General features: G+C 37.1%; 1 protein-coding gene across 3 annotated transcripts in view; it reads right to left on the reverse strand.

Annotated features, from left to right (window-relative positions):
* Positions 1-4,127: 4,127 nt before the first annotated feature.
* The window catches only part of map1ab (microtubule-associated protein 1Ab), a 30,737-nt gene continuing 14,909 nt past the window's right edge, over positions 4,128-19,955 (reverse strand). For all 3 annotated transcript variants that reach the window (XM_083560772.1, XM_083560773.1, XM_083560774.1), the window contains 5 exons: positions 16,761-16,843; positions 16,471-16,608; positions 5,516-15,854; positions 5,195-5,424; positions 4,128-5,043 (listed from right to left, as the gene is read on the reverse strand). In XM_083560772.1, coding sequence (XP_083416898.1) covers positions 4,888-5,043; positions 5,195-5,424; positions 5,516-15,854; positions 16,471-16,608; positions 16,761-16,843 — 10,946 coding nt within the window. In that variant the 3' untranslated portion in view covers positions 4,128-4,887. The remainder of the gene's footprint in view (positions 5,044-5,194; positions 5,425-5,515; positions 15,855-16,470; positions 16,609-16,760; positions 16,844-19,955) is intronic.

Genomic DNA, 19,955 nt, shown 5'->3' on the forward strand with positions numbered 1-19,955 from the left:
AGATTATCTGCCCAAAAACAAACCAAATATCGTGTGTGTGTGTGTGTGTGTGTGTGTGTGTGTGTGTGTGTGCGTATATATATATATATATATATATATATATATATATATATATATATATATATATATATATATATATATATATATATATATATATATATATATATATATACGCACACACACACACACACACATACATACATACAGTACAGACCAAAAGTTTGGACACACCTTCTCATTCAAAGAGTTTTCTTTATTTTCATGACTATGAAAGTTGTAGATTCACACTGAAGGCTTCAAAACTATGAATTAACACGTGGAATTATATACATAACAAAAAAGTGTGAAACAACTGAAAAATGTCATATTCTAGGTTCTTCAAAGTAGCCACCTTTTGCTTTGATTACTGCTTTGCACACTCTTGACATTCTCTTGATGAGCTTCAAGAGGTAGTCACCTGAAATAGTCTTCCAACAGTCTTGAAGGAGTTCCCCGAGAGATGCTTGGCACTTGTTGGCCCTTTTGCCTTCACTGTGAGGTCCAGCTCACCCCTAAACCATCTCGATTGGGTTCAGGTCCGGTGACTGTGGAGGCCAGGTCATCTGGCGCAGCACCCCATCACTCTCCTTCTTGGTCAAATAGCCCTTGATGCCTTCAGTGTGACTCTACAATTTTCATAGTCATGAAAATAAAGAAAACTCTTTGAATGAGAAGGTGTGTCCAAACTTTTGGTCTGTACTGTGTATATAAATATATATAGCTGATTAGATAGTAAAAAGCGCAATGAACATTTACAATTCTATACTTTTTGTGTAAGTTTCAATGTAAAATTATTTATATTTACATATATATATATATATATATATATATATATATAAATTTTTTATTTTTTTTTATTTATTACACCAATCACTACATTTTGCTGGATCTTTTTTAGATTATCTATACGTTGTAACACGTACAAAATTTCTCTAAAATGTATTTTTTTGACATCTAAGTTTTTATATATATCTATATATATATATATATATATATATATATATATATATATATATATATATATATATATATATATATATATATATGAGAGAGAGAGAGAGAGAGAGAGAGAGAGGTGTGTGTGTGTGTGTGTGTGTGTGTAATATATTTTAAAAAGGCAGCATGCATTACTGTACATTTGTAGGTGATGTGTGAAAACAAAGAAGACTGTCAGATTGTAAGGTTTTTTTTTTTATTGTTATTCATGATGACTAGGATGGTTCTGTATTACAGTAAGCAGAAATCTAAGTTTGTGTTTGGATTGAAAGAGCTTGTTTGTTATATTGCACTAAAGAGGAACAGAATTAAGACACATACAGCAGCAAAAAACAGGAACTATCACAGCATCTTCTCAACAACATCTGAGGGCAAACAGAAGCAAAGCCCAACAATATGCATATTTCAGTACTATTAAGACAATTAGCTTGTTCAAATATACCTTTTAAAATAGTGTTTCTTGTTTCAGTTTTAGAGAAGTACATTCAGGATTATAACTAATAAGATCACATGCAGAAATTGATGCATGAGCATGATGTAAGGGAGGAGGATAAAGCCATTCATTTTGGAGAATGGACTCCGAAGTATGGAACTGAAAAAAAAAAAAAAGGTACTTTATTTCTGAAAGTCTGTTCTTACTTTTTGTTAAATAAAATTCCACTGACGCTAAAAAGCTCTGAAATGAAAACACTTCACCAGAGTAAGTTTGTAGCAATTTGCTAAAAGTTTTGATTGTTGTCTACAAGAGTACATGAGCAGAGAGGTTGCACTGCTGTTTAGATTTTGTTGTGTACATTTCAAATCATTCAGGAGAAGAAAACCTGCCAACTATAGTTTGTATGAGTTTCAGCCTTCTGGTAAGGAGAGAGTAATCAGTTATTTCTGAATGAGTCCAGTTATGTTTCTTATATATATAATGTATATAATATAAATAAACTTATCACAGTCTTGTCATCATTTTACTCTGGGTTCACTGTACCATATGCATATTTGCTAGCTCTTTGTTTTGTTCAAGCAGCATCCAGCAAAGCAACTTATACATTCAGTAATATAAAGTTAGTGCATACATTGCACAGAGTTCTGTGCATAGCAATCACACAAAAACAACAAGACCAGACAGTACTTGTTCCTAAGGCCAAATATTAAAATATATCCATAACTATGAACTTACAGTACACACTTCCATTTTTAGTACAGTTCACCTATCAAAAATACATATTGTCCTTGGTGTATAATTTTTCTGGTTATGTTGGGTTCAGAGAGCACTTTCAGTCATTTAGGCTCATGGCATTTATGAGGTCGACAGGACCAGAGGTAATTTCATTGCTTTGGACTCTGAGCATTAACCTTTTAGGAACACAAGGACACTATGCCTAAAAAAAAACCTAATCAATTTCCATTAAAGAAATGTAACTGACTAAAACAAAATACAGAATCAACTGCAGTCCACAATACTGAATCATACATGTCTTAAATAAACTATTAAGAAATGAATTTAGTTATTATTATTTATTGTAAGATCCTAGGTGCTGTAGTGTTAGCTTGGCTTTGAAGAAGAAACTGCCATTAAAAATATACCAAAAAAAAAAAAAGATTGTTCAAAGGGATTTTGAAGCTTATAAAAAAAATTGTAGTTAATTGTTTGTCACAGGATTTAGGACTTTTTTTAAACAGTCCCTTACTGACATGTTCTACAAACAATCAGCAAATATGAATAAACCACTGGCTTTTCATTGTTTTTTCACCAGATTAAAAAAAATTGACAGACTAAAAAAAGCATATAACAAAGACATTAACACAGAGACATTTCGAATGTGTTTTAGAAAATTAAATAAGATAATCACACCAACAAACACTCAGGTAAATACAAAGGTAATACAGAAGCTGTCAAGCAAATATAAGTAAAATAAAGTACATTTAAACAATTCATATAAGTTGTGTTGCTCTAGTGTTTTTTTAGATTATTTATTATACTCAATCCAAGACTTCCAACTCTGCAAATGTATATACACAGACTGGTCTTTAAATCCACTGTATCACAAATGCACAATTATACATGATCAAACCATACTAGATTCAGTGAACTATGTTATTTTCAAGCTTTATTAAATATAAGAATTACCTAACTTATAAATATTTTTATTTAATTAAAATAACCTAATCAACCCAATGTTTTTATGTAAATATTTACATGCACTGTATCTCCCCATACTCTATTCTGTAATATCTCCTTTTCACATTAAAAAAAGTCCTCGTTTTCTGTGCAAAAGAATGATACTTAAATTATTTTGCATTGTTTGGGATACACTTTAGAATAGGACAGTCCATTATGTGTCACTGTACATCAGGTATAAGGCTACTTTTAATTCCTTTTCATCAAACTCTGGCTAATGTACCACAGTGTATTTATCTTCCATGTTATTTAAAGTGTTTCTGTATTTTTCTGTAAACCCTTATTTTGTCTATAATTGATTAATGCAAGAAGGCACACATGCTCTCGGTTCCTACAGTGGAATAGTGCTCACTTCTCAGGCAAGTCATCATTTACATAGTCATGTGTACTGCTACATAAACCACTGTCACCTCCATTCAAACCAAAGCTAATGAATGTTTCTGGCTTTAGACAATGCATAACTGTTGAACCATATCATTGTGCTGCACCATATAAATATATTTCTGTACTCACTGACTTCATTTGAACTCTTGGAAATTCTGAAATTGCCAAATAATATCACATAAAACCATGGCTGGGTGCATAAGTCATTCTTAAAGGTCGAGGAACAACATATACAGAAACCAAAGCTGCTCAAGCGCCATGCATTAATTAAACTAAAGCCAATAAATAACCATTTTACACTGTTTGCTGATTTCAGTTCTTAAAGATTTTCTTGCTGTGTTTTATTTAAATTTTTTATTTGAACACCCACAATAGGCATATAAGTGTCAGCCAAATACCTGCTAAAAAAAAAAAGCTGCTGGTCATCTACAGTGCCATATCCATAAAGGAAAGAACATACTAAACCTATAGCTATCAGGCCACAATTATGAGCAACTCACAATTTCTGATTTTTGGATTTCAACAGCCAACAGACAACAGTCTGTTGGCTGTTGTAATACACAATTTAGATTTGGCACTTGCATATGCTTTACATTTTTGTTTGCTCATTTGTTGGCTGGTTGCTAGCTTGTTCTTGCTGGTATGTGCAGCGTATGTGCCTTTTCAGAGTAGCTTAAATGATGTCTTTAATACTGAAAATTCTATACACACTCCCTTGATATTTTACTCACACCTTTTCTCTTTGTTTTGTCTAAAATAGAGGGTTATTTGATTTCTGCAAACAAATTACTCCCACAGGATCCTGTATTCATTCCAGATCAATGTTACCATAAATGTGTAACAAAGCATGTTGACTGGGATAATGAAGAAAGTAGTGGATTGATGTTATATAGTAATAAAATGCAAAAGGGTATTTTGTGCTTCAATTTATATTTAGGGCATCTGAATGTGAGTATGTCTCTAAAGGTTTAGGACTGGGTATATGGTAATAAATGAAATATACAATAAACTGAAGACTTTTGCCACAACTTCAATTAAAATTTACCTCACAGTCTTTGCCTAGGTCTTGAAATAGCAAGAATATGAATGAAATAGCACACAATATAATCCAGGAATCTAAACCAAAGCTTATTAGTAAGGCTTCGGAGCACAAGGATCTGTTACTGTTGCAGGCTAAGATACAAACTATAAATGGCAGTCAGTAGGATGCAACGCTGTGGGTGGTAAAGAATACACTGTCTTAAATAGTTTTAATTAATAATGAGAAATTATATGTCCCTAAATGTAAAGCATGCCTAAAATTCTATTTTGCAAGCAGGGAAAGACTCATCTTGCATAACGACTGTGCTGCTACTGGCCAAGACCATTATATTCAGATCCTGTTGCTTCTTGTGAGTCTGCTGGTACCAATCACGAGTCACCTCCGTGTCATGGGTAGGGATCAGTGTCACCTATTCGAAAAGCAATTAAGTCATCGGTAAATTAAAAATATTAACTTTATTAATGCATTACAACCATTTATAACTTTATAACTTGATCTGATTCCAATCACTATTTTGTAATAATGCAAAAATATGACAAAGTTTCATATTAGTTGTGTACCTGCACATTGGTTCCCCACTGCGCTTTGCCTTCAAGCAGCGCGTCCAATACTCCACGACTTGGTTCTCCACTACCCGGGTCATTTCCGCTCACAACATAGTAAGTAGCGCGTACACGCTTGAAAAATTCTTGGTCTACATTTTTAGCACTGCAGTGGTTTGGAATGTAGGCAAGGTCAACATAGAATGGTGGTCCAGGGGAAGCTCCAGAGGTGGATTTCTGGTTGGAACCTGAAGGAGAAATAAATAAAAAAACAAGGGGTTACAATTTAATGTCCAACAATAATTCTGATTCTTTTAAAAATCTTGCTAGGTTACATACCTGAACTGCTCTTTACACCATTAACAAGCCCTTTTGCTGGATGGTTTTCTCCCTTAGATCCCTGTGTCTCAGGCATGCGGGCCACACGAAGGGTCTTATCAGAATCTAATCTTTTAATAGTAGGAGCATGAGGTGAGGAGTCCTTGGATGTCTGTTTTACAGGTGTGGTCGACCGCCTGCTCCTTCCTTCACCTTTACGTGCTGGGGATGCAGACTTTTGCTTCCCGAGAGTCTTCCTCAACCCTTTGTTGGTTTTAAGCTCTTTCTTCATAGGTCTCTCTGTGTGGCTTTGCCCATTTACAACAGCCTCCGGATCTACCATGCACACATCAGGCTTGGGGGGCTGAGGGATTGGGTCTTTCATCGGGGCAGGTGGAGGATCATGGGTCCTTGGGGACGATGAGTGAAGACCACCTCCACTTCCACTAGTAGATGACATCTTGTCCACTGGTAAATGTTCTGCATCCTCATCAGAGTCAAGGTTTCCTTCAGCTGTGATGGATGGACATTCCTCTGTCTCAGGTGGTACATCCGAGTCTGACTGAGAAGGAAGAGACTCACTCAGAGAGGTTGGAGGAGTTTCTTCCCCTGCAAGTGATACTCCATGTCCACTTGTCATGCCACTAGAAGGAGCATGGACTCCTTCTTTGCTTTCTCCATGGTGGCTATGAGAATGATAATGTGGCTGTTTGTGAGATCTCCTTTTAACTGAATGTTGTTCACGTTCATCATCAAAATCATCGTCCTTTGAGCAATCACTTTTGACATCCCCACCTTCCTCTTCACTAGAGAAATCATGCGGGCTTGGATTAATGAATGATGGTGAAAGTTCTCCTTTGCGATGTTTGTATAATGAAGGTGAGTGAGAGGAAGTGGCATCCATGCTGAGTTCAGAAGGTCGAGTAAAATCTACTTCTGATTTGTTAGAGGGCTTAGAGGTTTCTTCACTTGAATGAGATTCAGTTTGAGCTTTCTGCCCCTTTGATTCATATTCCAGCTGTTCTTTCTTTTCTTTCTCGTCTTGAAGATGGGTAGACATATCTAAGGTACTGTCAGGTATAACTGTCGAACATGTTGTTGTCTCCTGAGTCATCTCAGTAGCGGAGGTGCTTTTTTGAATTGACTCATCACCATCTGTTTTCTTGGTATCTTTTTCTGGCAAATCTACTTTTTCTGGTTGCTGTTTCTCCTCTGCCTTACATTCAGATGCTTTTTTAACCTTTTCCATCTGTTCTTTTTCTGTGCACTCATCTTTTACATCTTTCACAAAATCTCCAACTTCTTTACTCTCTTTCTTTTCTTCAGATTTTTCTTTAACTTGCATTTCTTGCTTCTCTTCTTTCATATCAATCTTTTCAAATTCTGTTTTATCATCCTCTTTACTTTGATCTTCCTTTTTTCTCTCTTTCTGTTCACCAATCGCCTTCTTTTCTGGGATTGTCTCCTCTACTTTCAACTCTTCTTTTTTCTCCTTTAGCTGGTCTGCTTGTTCCTCTCGCTCTTTTGAACCAGAAGTTATCTCAAAATCCTTTGCATCTTTTATATAATCTTTCTCTTTTTCCACCTCTGCCTGTTTTGGATCTGTTAGACATGTGGTGCCAACTTCACCTGTGTTCCTAGATACTTCATGGGAGTCTGTACACACTTCTGCTAACCCACTGAATGACTGTCCTACTGGTGAATGTGTATCCAAATTAGACTGAACAGAGTGCATGGTTGAGGTAATAGCATGTTGTCCTGGCAATAACCCTGTGCTTTCTTTCTGATCATGAGCAACTTGGTTACATTCAATTCTACAGGGTAAAGTTCCTTCTTCTTGTTCAATGTCAGAGGATTCTTCATGGGAATGCCTTTCCAATGAATCTGCTTTCTTTAGTGGAGCAATATCAAATATAGCAGAAGCAGAAGCTACTTCAAGCTCCTGAGGTGAAGATTTGTCAGAATCAGGGGCTTTTGAGCACTGTGGGTCAGTAGATAACACACCTTTTTGGTCAGATGACTGATCTTTGTCTGATTTAATACTCATTATTTCTTCTTCTGATTTTTCCTCTGCTGATGATACTTGGTCTTGAAGAAAAGATTTACTCTCCTCCAATGGACTGAGTGGAGAAAATCTTGCAAGACTGGACACAGACTCAGCTGTTGCAGATGTGAGCCGTTCAGAAACTTCCATGGCTTCATCTCTTGACTGGACCCCAGAACTTAAATATGATGAATCTATTGCAAGGGATTCTTCTTCTTTGAAAGAAGAGTACTCGTAGGATATACTATCGGCATCAGTCCTCAAATGAGCACTGGGAGTAGTAACGGACTCTAATAGTCCATCACCAAAGTGTTGACCTGTAGAATATGAGGCTGAGGTCGATGAGGAATAACTATAGGATGAAGAGGATGAAGATTGAATTGTATCTAACATGACAGTTTGAGCTCCTGCTCCTTCAGGTTTTTTATCAGAAGTGTTCTCTAACTTACATTCATGCTTAAGCATACTACTCTCGCTTATATCAGGATGTGGTAAACTGCTGTATTTTTCCTTCGACTGCTCAATATCTGTGCTTACCACCTCTTGTGTAGATGTAAGACATGTTGACAATGTCTCAGCAGATGTTTTAACAATGTCTTCAGTAAATGATTCTGCTATCTTCCTATCTTTTGAATCACTTAATTTAGAATCCATTGTTTCAGATACAGCTTTGGATTCTTTCTCAGACATCTCTCTGGCACCTTTTTCCATACCCAAATCACTGGCCTCATCTTCTTCACCTCTCTCTTCTTCACCTTCTTCTTCTACCAAAATCTGTTCACTTTTGACTGGGTAAGTTTCTGTCTCTTCACTTGCCAGCTGTGATTTGCTGGTCAGAGAACTTGGAACACTTGTGCACTCTGATGCGAGAACATTTTCGAACGCAACCTGCCCATCATCTGAATCAGGGGCATAGCTGCTTACACGTGTAGGAGTTGACTGACCAGGCAAGATAGTTTTCTCTGGTGGGGTATATCTACCAGAAGACATTTCGTCTTTTTTACTGTCTGAGGAATCTTCTTCTACTTGGTTTGAGGACTTTATGTCCATCTTATCCTCACTTGCTGTGGTCTGACTCTCTGGTATGTTCTCAGACTTATATGAGGTTGATTGTATAGCTGTAGACTCCAGATTTATCTGGTCTTGTGAAACCAGCTCAGGTTTGGAAGTCATATCATCTGCATGAGCTTCATGAACAGATGTCATAGTATTATCACAGACTTGTATATGTGATTTCGCTGTCTTCTCTTCTTCCTTTATGTCCTTCACTTTCTCTCTGGTAGTGTCTAACTTTTCAGGTTGTGGCAAAAAAGAGGCAGAAGGACAAGGTGGTTTTGATGAAAATTCAGAGTAAGTGTCTTTTTCTTCTTCTCTATAGAAGGAATATGTGTCCTCTCTGGTGGGTTCCTTCTCTTTCTCTTCTCGTTCTAATTTGTCTGATTTGTCTTGAACTTCCTTTGTAGAAAAATAACTTAATGCAGCTACAGAGGTAGTTTTGCTGTCAGAACCCTCATCTACTCTCATACCAGATGCTTCTTCTTCTTCTTGGTAACTCGCCTTATTATCTTGGTCAGAGCAGGTAATGGGACCACTAAGGGTGCTAGTCTTCATATCAGAGAAAGACATGTCATAGTCAACCTTGCTGAATGATACTGGTTCTTCATCACTTTGTTCATCTATTTGACATGCAGCTCCCTGCAGAGATGACTGGCTAGCCCTTCTAACATCACCTATATTAATGTCAAGGTGCATTTTAGAATATGTTTCTTTGTCCTCTATGTCCTTCCCAAGGTCCTCCGAAACCGGTTTTTCATAAGGCTCATATTTAGAAGATTCATAGCTCCATTTTTCGGGTTGATAGGTGCTGCGGTCATCCATTTTCTCCTTTTCTGCTTTTGTTGTTTCATCTGCAGTCTTTGGATGAGGTGTTTCTAGAACTGGAGAAACCATCTCTCGCTCTCTTTCCATTTCTCTCTGCGTTTCCTTTTCAGGTTTAACAATTTCTGTTGAGGAAAGCAGTGTTTCAGGTTTTTTCAAGTCCTCAACACTTGCCTGACTGACCACGGGAGTTGATTGCTCAAGTACTGATGATGTACTACTACTATGTTCTAAAAGAGCTGTTGAAGTAAATGTAGTTTTGGGTTCTGTGCTGTCTTTCTCTAACTCTGCTGAAATAGTAGTTAAGTCTTTCAATACATTTTTGTCATCTAACTGAGTTGCCAATTCATCTTTTAAAGTGCCTGCTGTGGAGTGGATACTTTCTTCTAAGACCCATGATTCTACTGACAATGGTCTTGAGCCTGCACCGCCCATGCAGACGGCATCTCCTTCATCTTCTTCAGTACTTTCTTCATTATCTGAATACTTTGTTGGAAATTCAGAGCCCAGTGATGTTTTTATGCCACTTTCTGTTTTTTCTGTTGCAGAAAATAAAGCTTCAGTTTTTATGTCCTCAAGACATTTTTCTTTATACTCTAAATTCAACTTAGAACCAATGTCCGTTTTCTCTACTGTTACTGAGAGGAAGTCCTCAGATTCATAAGTTGATTGATACTGGTCATCTGCCTGTTGTTGTGATCTATCTATAAGATCTGTCTCACCTTCCACATCTTCTGTCTCTGAGCTTGACACTGAAATTCGTTTTGCTCCATCAATTGCTGATTTCTCAGGCACTTGATCCAATGGTGCTGGAATCACTGGTTTGAGGGTATCTTCCTTACTTAGTTCTTCTCCACACGGTAAAACAAGTTTTGAATCCATTAATTTATCTGATCCAGATAAAGGAGATTGCTCTGCTAATGATTTAATTGTACTTTCTTTGGATTCAGGTTTTGCAGAGGCTATTTCACCGGATACATCAGGTTGTCCCACTTTTAACATGTCATCTGTCTTTAGAGAAGATGATTCAAGATCTATTGTTTTGCTGTCTTCTGTGTGTATGTCTTTTGTCTCTTGATCTTTGTCAGTTACACCTGTTCCTTCTAATATGGGTAGGTAAACTTCTTCCATTTGAATCTCTTCCTTCTCTTTCAAATACTGAGCTTCTTTCTCAGCTGACTCTGTTTTCTCAGTGATTGGTGCAATAGCTTTGGATTTGTCATCTTCTATATTTTTATCCTTGGGTTCATGATCAGCTTTTGGAGAAATGTCAACTTTTCCTGTGACTGATTCTGTTGGCATAATGTCCTCCTTGATCTTATCTGTGGATGTTTCAGATATGCTTGATTTGTCTTCTTTGGAGAGTATTTCTGTCTTTTCTGTATTAAGATCTGTTATAAACTGAGATTCCTCTTGATGTTCAGCTGAGGAGACTTTTTCAAGTTTGCATGTTGTGTCTGATGTAATCTGTGGCCCAGTTTCCTCCTCATATTTAGACAGCTGATCCTGTTTTAACAGTAAATGTTTTTCCTCTGATGGCACCTGAAAGGCTTCAGGCTGGCTTTCTGTTTTATGTATATCTTTAGGTTTTGATGATTCATCAATTTTTTTATCCACAGGCTCCTTTGTAGTGGCCTCTTCACTTTTGTCTGATAAATGTACCTCATCTAGAGGTATATTGTATATTTGTTCAGCTTGGTTTTCTTTAGATTCTTGAACTTGCTTTGATATTACCACTGCATCTTTTACATATATAGCTGACTCAGACTCTAGTACATATTTATCTGTTATTGGAGAAACACGTCCCAATGGCTCTGGGTACTGTGCATCAGGGTACATGTCTTCCTTGGTCTTTTCTTCGTATTCATCTTTCAGTTTTGCTTTATCTTCCAGCAATGATTTCTGTGAATGACTCTCATCCTCATCTTCTTTAGAGGTTCTGTCTCTTGTTTCCAAAGTTAATTCTTCTGTTTGTGGCTTAATGGATTCTTTTTCCTTTTCTTCAGACTCTTGCTGAATTATACCACATGGTTCAGCATCTTTTAAGGTGAACTGCAGTGTTGCAGTTTCAGTGACTTCTATTTTTTTGTCAGTTATTTCATCTAATTTATCTATTTTTTCTGATGCTGTCAATACAACATCAGGTTGTTCCATCTTTCTATCCTTTGTCACAGATTCATCCAATGTTTCAACTTGTGTATGTGGTAATGCTTGAGCTTGTTCACTGATTACATCGTTTTCTTTTTCTTTTGTTTCATGATCCAGCCTGAATGAGGAGTCAGTCTTTTCTTGTTTTAACTCTACAACTTGAGGCTGAATTTCCTCATCATGTTTATCTTCAGATTGTAGATCACTTTCTGTCCTATCATACTCTTTCTGAAATAACTCCTGTTTATCAACCAAATCTGTTTTCGCTGGACTTGTTAAACTTTGCTGCTGTGCCATTTCTGTCTGTCTTTCTTTTGATTCTGATACAGATATATCTTTATCTTTATCTAGCTCTGAGATAGATATTGGCTTAAAATCTTCTTGTTTCTCCTCCTTTTCTTTTTCATCTTCATATAGTTCCTTTTCTTTTTCTCTTTTCTCATCTTTAATAAGTGCTTCATCAGTGTGAGCAAGGTCATAAAGAGACCCAATTTCTACTTTATCTGTGGTTTTCGCTTGGAAAATGTCTTGATGTTTATCCTCATTGTCTCCACTTGTCTTTGCTCCTCCTTTGATTACATCTTGATCTGCTGCTCTATCTTCTATTTTCAATGAAATATCATCCTTTGCTAGTGGTGCGGTTACAGTGGTTAATAACTTTGCATCCTTAGATATTTCCTCCTCTTTCACCAAAGCCTGCTCTTTCTGTTCTTCAATCTTTGATGCTGCTTCATTGTTTTTTCCAGTGGTGTCTGATTTGTATTCTTCTGTCTTGTCAGTTTGTATTTGTGGTTTTTCACTTTCATCAATTTTAAGCTCTGAGGGGAAAGAGAGTTTATCCTGTTCTTGCTGCAACTGTTCAGGGAACATCTTGGCTCTATCTTCCACTGGTGATAGATGAAGAGGAGAATGGGTGGCACTAGGTGGCCCAGATTGAGTAGGAGAGGCCATTTTCACAGTGCTATCATCTGGACTGAAGCATCGATCTTCAGTCTCTGGAAAACCACTTGAATCTGAAATTACAGGCTTAGAAATAACATCTGTAACTGGTAAGACTGTTCTTTCCTCTGGCTCAGGAGAGGTCTGTGGTTTTTTGTCCACTGTGGACACTGCAGCAGACTCAGGGCTTTGGATCGTTTCACTTTCTTTTTCTTTCATTTCCAGTTTCTGGGATGCAGCATATCCTTCCTGTAGTTTTCCAAGTGAAATGTCAATGTTTGGTGTTTGATCCTCATACTCATCCTCCTCATCTTCATCATGATGAGCAGTGGTCTCAACTCCCTCTGTTTTCACCTCCAGGGGAAGTGGTGGAAATTCCTCTGAAGGAGGTGATTTGAAGCCTTTATCATCCTCTAGAGATGATGTTGGAGAGATGGTTCCAGCAGAGTGTAAGTAATCTTTACCTTGAGTAGCTTCTGTTTGTGTTAAGGGGTGTACAATGTTTACTGTGTCTAACTCTAGTGAGCTCTTTCCAGTGTATTCAGTCTGAGGTGCTGTCACAGATGCCACTGACTGATCCTCAGTAACAGAGGTTGGAAAAGATGACACTTTTTCATACTCAGTGATGGATGTTGCTGAAGAAACATGTTCCTCCTCTGCCAGGGGAGCAGCAATTATGCTGGTGTACAGAGAAATAGCAGGTTCTTGGATTCCTATAAATGGCTTTGCACTTTCATCACCAATTGCTTGCATCTCCTTCATGCCATGGATTGCATCAAATGAGCCTGGTTGATCTGGTACTGAGACATCATATGTGCTGACTTCATATTGAAGGTGGTGTATTCTATCTTCTGCTTCCTCATGAATCTCTTCATCTGAGATTGTCTGCTCCGTTTCTGAGTAACCAGGTATGGTCTCATCCTGAATATAGGACAAAATGTCTGCTGCAGCAGCTCCTTGAACTGTGGATGCGAACACTTGTTCTTTGGCTGCCTGAATCTCCTCCTGTGTCTTGTATACCCAAAGTTCCTTTGGAACTTTTTCATCAGCAACATCTTTGATTTCTTCATCTGCAATGGCATCCAAATCTTCTGCCTCCTCCAGCTCAGCTTTTTCAATTACATATTCATCTTCAGTTTGCTCTTCCTCAATTTCTGTCTTTGTTATGTCTGTAAGCTCTTCCCTGCTTTTGTGTTTTTCCATTTCTTCAACTTCATGTTTTCTGTCAACTCCCTCTAAATCTTTAGTGTCCTTTACCATCAATTCATCTTCTTCATCCCCTATTCCCATATCCTCATCCTCTTCTGTTGCCTTTTTCTTAACTGTTAATACTTCTTCCTCTTCCTCCTCTTCATCCTCTATTGCAGTCCCTTCATCTTCAAATTTATCACCCTTTTGTGCCTGGCACTCATCTACAGTTTTCTCAGGTTCTTCTTTGATCTCTGTTGGCACTAATGCTTCTTTCTTATCTTGAGCTATTGGCTCCTGGGTTTGCGTTGTAATCTGAGAGTCAAGAAACTCCTCTTTCTCAGCAGTAGTGTCTGGGACTGGTCCAAGATCTTCTTCTTCTGCTATTTTTGAGTGTTCTTGTGCAATTTCTTCTGGTTCAGACTGATTTATCTGCACATCATTTTCTCTGAGCTCCTCAAAATCTTTTGTCAGATCTTCTGGAGTTGAGAAAACAGATCTAACCTCTGCAATATATATTTCAATATCTTTGATGTTAGATTCAACTTTCTTAGAATCTGGTTCTACAGTAGTCTCTACTTTAGGAGTCTTGGTCTTAGTTGTTTTTGGTTTCCCTTGAGTTTTTGCCTTGTGAAGAGTTTTTCTTACCTCTGGTGTGAAGGGTTTAAGATCAGGTTTGGTTATTTTCCTCAATTCTGGTTTTAAACCATCTTTGCTCTTAATTCTTTTGTCATCTTTTTTCACAGAATCATCTTTTTTCAGATCATGTTTATCTTTTTTTATCTCTTTCTTCTCCTTGTCCTTTTTCTCATCCATCTTAGCTGCTCTTTCTTTGGTATATTTTTTCATTGATTTCTCCTTTAATAACTTCTTCTTTTCTGTCACCTCAGTTTTTGGTTTAAGTGGTCGGGTGTGTTTTTTCTCTTCTTTCTTCTCAGGTTTGATCTCCTTGACAGTTTCAGACTTTGTCTCAAGGATAGATGTGTCTTCTTCTTCAGGTTCCTTCTTTACAATCTTGGTAGGTGTGTGTGTCTTGGGAGATGACTTAAGACTTTCTTTGCTCTCAGCTCTTTGCTTTAATTTTGGCTGTTTTGTAACAGAGGGTGAGACCCCTGCAGCAATGTCCTTTTGTGTAGCCACTGGATATCGCAAAAAGTCCAGGTGTTTTAGCTTTTCAAGCCCCTCAAGTATTTTGTTTTGTGGAGCATTACCAGGGAACAGAACTCTAACAATCTTCTCTGTTGGACTGGCAGGAAGCCACACCACAAGAGCTGTAATCGATGTTAAGTACGGCACAGATATTTCTCCCTCCTTTCCATTGGGAAGAACAATCCCAGTTTTTGCTTTGCTGTTGCCAGCCCACTTCTGCATAAGAAATTGCATTTCTTTACTGTCTTTCACAGGATTAAGAACAAACATTTCTAACCTGCCCACACCCATCTTGTGAAAAAGAGTGATAGGCTCAATTGTATTACTAACTACTCTGAAAAGAGGTTCAGGTGTCATTCCAAGCTTGTCTAGGTACTGCAGTGTCAGAGAGGCTTCTTCAATACTACGCTTGACTTTTAGATTTGATTCAGATGTGCGCAGCTTCTCTGGAACATTGAAGAACACAACTCCAAGCTCTGGTGAGATGAGGTTCTTCATCCAATCACTGTAGGTAGTTGAGCCTTGTGATTGTTCTTCCTCTTGCTCTGCTATCTTCCGTTGAAGCAGCCCATTTATACCAGGAAGGTTGTCAGCACCAATGTGGGTTAGAAGAATGGAATCAATACGATCCAAGTGTCTAACAAGCTTCCAGAAGCAGGACCTTCTCTCAGAGCCACCATCAATCAAAATATTGAAACCATTGACTGCAAACAGAGCAGAGTCCCCTCTACCACCAGGGAAGATGTAGCAGCAAGGCTTTGATAGCTTAAGGAATCCTCCAGATGTGGGTGGCTCAAGCAGATCAAATGGAGATGGGACGTCTACTGTCTCAGAAATGTATTCTGTGAACTCTGTAACACCTTCCATTTTTGGTAGTACAGGTTCTGGATTTAATTTGAAGTCCATAACCTCTTTTAAATGCTGTCCCAGTGATGTCCAACCTGCCTCAGCCCGGCAAGACACAGTGAGTTTTGTTTGCTGCCCTGGGACTGCTTTTTCCAGCAGGTTAACAACCTACATTTTGACAAAGAGAGACAGAGCATCAGGATGGATACCCAATCCAATTAGACCAGTAAAATGTTTTAATATTTGTTAATTTTGTTAATTTAGCACTGTCCACTTTATTGCCATTGATTGCCCATTTCTGCTCATAGCTGGTGGGTGTTTTCTTTACTTAAGATTTTTCCCCTTGAAGTCTTCACCTTACTGGCTTACATGAATTAAAGTAATAGCATTAAATAGCAAAGTTTTAAATAGGCATGTATAATTAACTCCAAGTTTACTTGCCATGCACCGATTCATATTGGCGATTTTACTAAATACGCATAACAAATGCATGCATCTATTGAAATAAAAAAGTTTCTATCATCTACCCCATCTACAAGTTGAGATTGATGGTTAATTATTCAACAGTGTGTAGTGTGTGCTGTGGTACATATCAAAAGTTGTAAAAGTGTATTGGACGAAGCAGTAATGCTTAGATCTTTCAGACACCACAATATGCTGACAAATTTTGCATAATAATAGATACCCTGAACTCTATGCACCTATTTTATTTGTCTGTCTAAAGCAAAATTGGATAAACTTAGATATGAACTGAGGACTCAATGTCAAAATGTCTTTGATTTACCCCAGGATCAGCCAAGACACGTGAGACAGCTTGATGAGTAAACACCCCAGTTTGAAGAACCAGGTCACCTTGGTCCGAGTTTTGCCCACTCAGGACCAGTAGTTTGTGCACAGCTGGGTCAGACACAAGAGAACGGATCTAGGACACAAAATAGCAACACAAAGTGTATTTAAAAATACAACAAAAATGCAGTGACTTTGTGTTTTAGCAAGTCATGTATACTATGTAAATTTGTGTTCGAACTAAGAGAATGAAGTCAGTTTTCTACAATGAGTAAAAAAAAAACCTACCTCTGAAAGAACTGTATCTTCTGATGGATTGACTAAGACAACTGTTTCAAGTACATCACTTTTGTGGTGTAGAGTCCTTTGCCCTGCAGGAAACATACAAACTGTTGAAGAATTTGACTGATGTCAAAGTAAAGAATGGGGATACAGTAGAGTATAAAATCTATCCCAGCGGTCTCGGGGCACAAAGCAAGAGACACCTTGGATGAGGTGCCACCCAATTTCAGAATGCCATTGCATACATTTACACACCCTTAAACACATTACAGACAATTTGTAAATACCAGACAACCTTTACTAAAAAAGCACTCAGAGGAAACCCCAAAGAACAGGGAGCACTTGCAAACTCAATGTATGCAGGGCCAAGGTGAATATCAAAACACTAACCCCAGAGGCAAACGTGCTAACATCCAGGTCACTGTATAGTGTATGTGTATTTTAGTCCTGTAATCATATAAAACACAACAAAAATAAAGATGCACATGTGACATAAATTCAGTACTTGTAAAATGTCCTTTTAAACAAAATGCATATATTCTGTATATATTCTATAACTTGGAGGACAGCACTAAGTGAAGGGAAACAGCCTAAACATATAAGTATTCAAACATTATTTGTAACCTTTCCTTAAACAAACCATTCATCCTATAACAAGTAATATATTTTGTGCAGGTCACATTTTACTCATTGCTTTTAAGATCAGCCACTGATTCATTGACACATTTTATCTTATTACTCTTCAAGTCTAGAAAGATTTAGCTAAAGACTACCGTAGTTCGGTCAATCATAATCAAATGCCCATCAAAGCAGCAGAAGCATAACAAAAATCGGCATATTCTCCAGAATAAATGTCCAGTGATAAAACAGTATTTGAATTTGCATTTAAATTTCCAGTAGTTCTGCAAAATATTTAATACAGGTTAAAGTGGAGGTTAAAGTATATAAATGTTTTAGGATGAATTAGACAAATGTGAAAACTTCAGTATAATGCATCTTTTTTACAGATTGTTTGTAGTTCTACTTTGTACTTTTCAAGATTAAACTGTATCATTAATGAGAGTACTGAAGAATTACTACAGATGGTTTCCCAGATTATCTCTGCTCAGACTGGGCTTCATTTTCAGATTTGTTGGTAGCTATCAGTGACACAGCAGTTTTGAGAAGAACTTGCTACATAAGATAAAAACAATGGCAATGTGTTATTTCTGCTTCATTATAGAATATCAGAGAGTAATTATTTATGCTAATAATAATGATTGCATTGATACAGTCATCAAAATATTAACCTTGTTAAATTCTTTCTTCACACACTAAACTTTCTTTGTAGCATTCAAAATAACTCACATTAACTATGAGAAACAATTAGAATGAGAGTGATTACATCCATTACATTTGAATCTAGAGAATCACAATGGTTTAAATTCTAATTCAATGATGGCCTCTGATGGTATACAGTTAAAGCTTGTAATTTTGAACAGTATAAAAAAAATAGGTCTCATACTGACACTCACTCACAACACTTCTCTGAGTATTGTGCAACTTAAATGTCTACCATCCTACACCCTGTCCTCCACTCAGGTATATTTTATACTGGAAAGATGTGATTATTTTAAAACTTGTCAGTGCTGCTACATCAAATGATCAATGCTTTCACAATGTAGCCATTTCTCTAACACATCAAATAATTGCACCACAGTCCTACCTCAATTGACCTGTTTGATATAAATATCCACCCATGAATGCTCCAAATTGGAGCACTGTGTTAAAATAAGCTCTAACAGAACAGTGTGAGAACACAGACCAAGCCACTGCACTGCTCCAGATAGTTTGCTCCAAATATAATCACCCCAGAGGAAGAAGCCTATGGAAATAATTCACCTCATATGACGTGATGCAATGATAAAATGGCGTATCATTACCTTACGGCATTAAAGTGCATTTTTGCTTATGTAGGTTTTGAAGCTTGCTGTCGTGTATGTGTTCCAAAGCGATTTGTATGTACTTAAGTCATATTAAAGGAGGCAGTTGGGACAAAAAAATATAAATAGAAAATCTCCACCAATTAACTAACATTTTTATTAAGCCAAATCGTTAGCTAGTATCTTATTGCAACAAAGCATATGCATTTTTTCACCCTAACATACCTCTGATGTAGATTTAACCTTTCTTTCTTCTGTACTTTCTGAAGCAACAAATGTCCTAGTTTCTTAATGTAATCCTTGTCTTGTGACTTGGCAGCACTAATAGAGTCTGCCATTAATGCATTTAAAGCCTATAAGTTCTTTTTAGCTCTGTCACTGAAAGTAGGACTACCACCTGGGTTAAGATATAGCTGATCATATTGAAACCTCACACTCCCTATGTACAGTATGTAAAATGATTAAAAAGCCTTCCCTATATTACCAAACCAAGTACTGTGATTTTTTATGACAGCACACCTAGGAGACATATATAAATATATATTACAACACTGAATAGGAAAGGTATGACACAATGAACAAAGTGAAGTGCACAGACAAGGACAGAAATGTCCAAAATTATGACATAGTTGACAAAAGAGAGGAGAACATTGTTGGTACACTACCATTGCTTCCTAGAGACAAAACTCCAGTCTCAAAGCTAACGATGAGCTCATAAGCCCTAACCCAACAAAATCCCTTTTTTGTCATTTGTTTATGCTTCACTGTATACTGTTAAAACCTAATAAGAATGAAAGAGATGAAACAGTTGGAAGCAGTCTGTTGAAGTGAAAGTAATGCAAAAAGTGTGGACTTAAAAACAGAGCTGAAGAAAAAAAAGCTTATATTAAACAAAAATGTTATAGTTTCTTGAAGTCCAAATCAGGAGTCATTAAATGTTGTTACTTTATTGCACTGCTTCATCTGAAACTAACACGGTTATATGTTTGGGCAAATCATTACTGCCAAAAAATACATAGCATACTATAAGTCAAACATATTGCATCCTAGTACATACTAATACATTTATCATTTTCAGCTGCATTATATTCAAATACATTGAAGCCCCAGACAAGCCTTTTCTTTGGACTGCAAATTCTAATATCTTAACATGAACTGACATATTTTGATTTGTATATAAAACTTACAAACCAGTAGGCTCAGCAATGAGGGTCAGGACAGACAATGCTGAGAGGCACTGACATTGCTTCTGGTTAGCTTTAGAATCTTGATAATCTTT

Source organism: Silurus aristotelis (assembly GCF_946808225.1).
Source record: "Silurus aristotelis genome assembly, chromosome: 14".
NCBI classification, from domain to species: Eukaryota; Metazoa; Chordata; class Actinopteri; order Siluriformes; family Siluridae; genus Silurus; species Silurus aristotelis.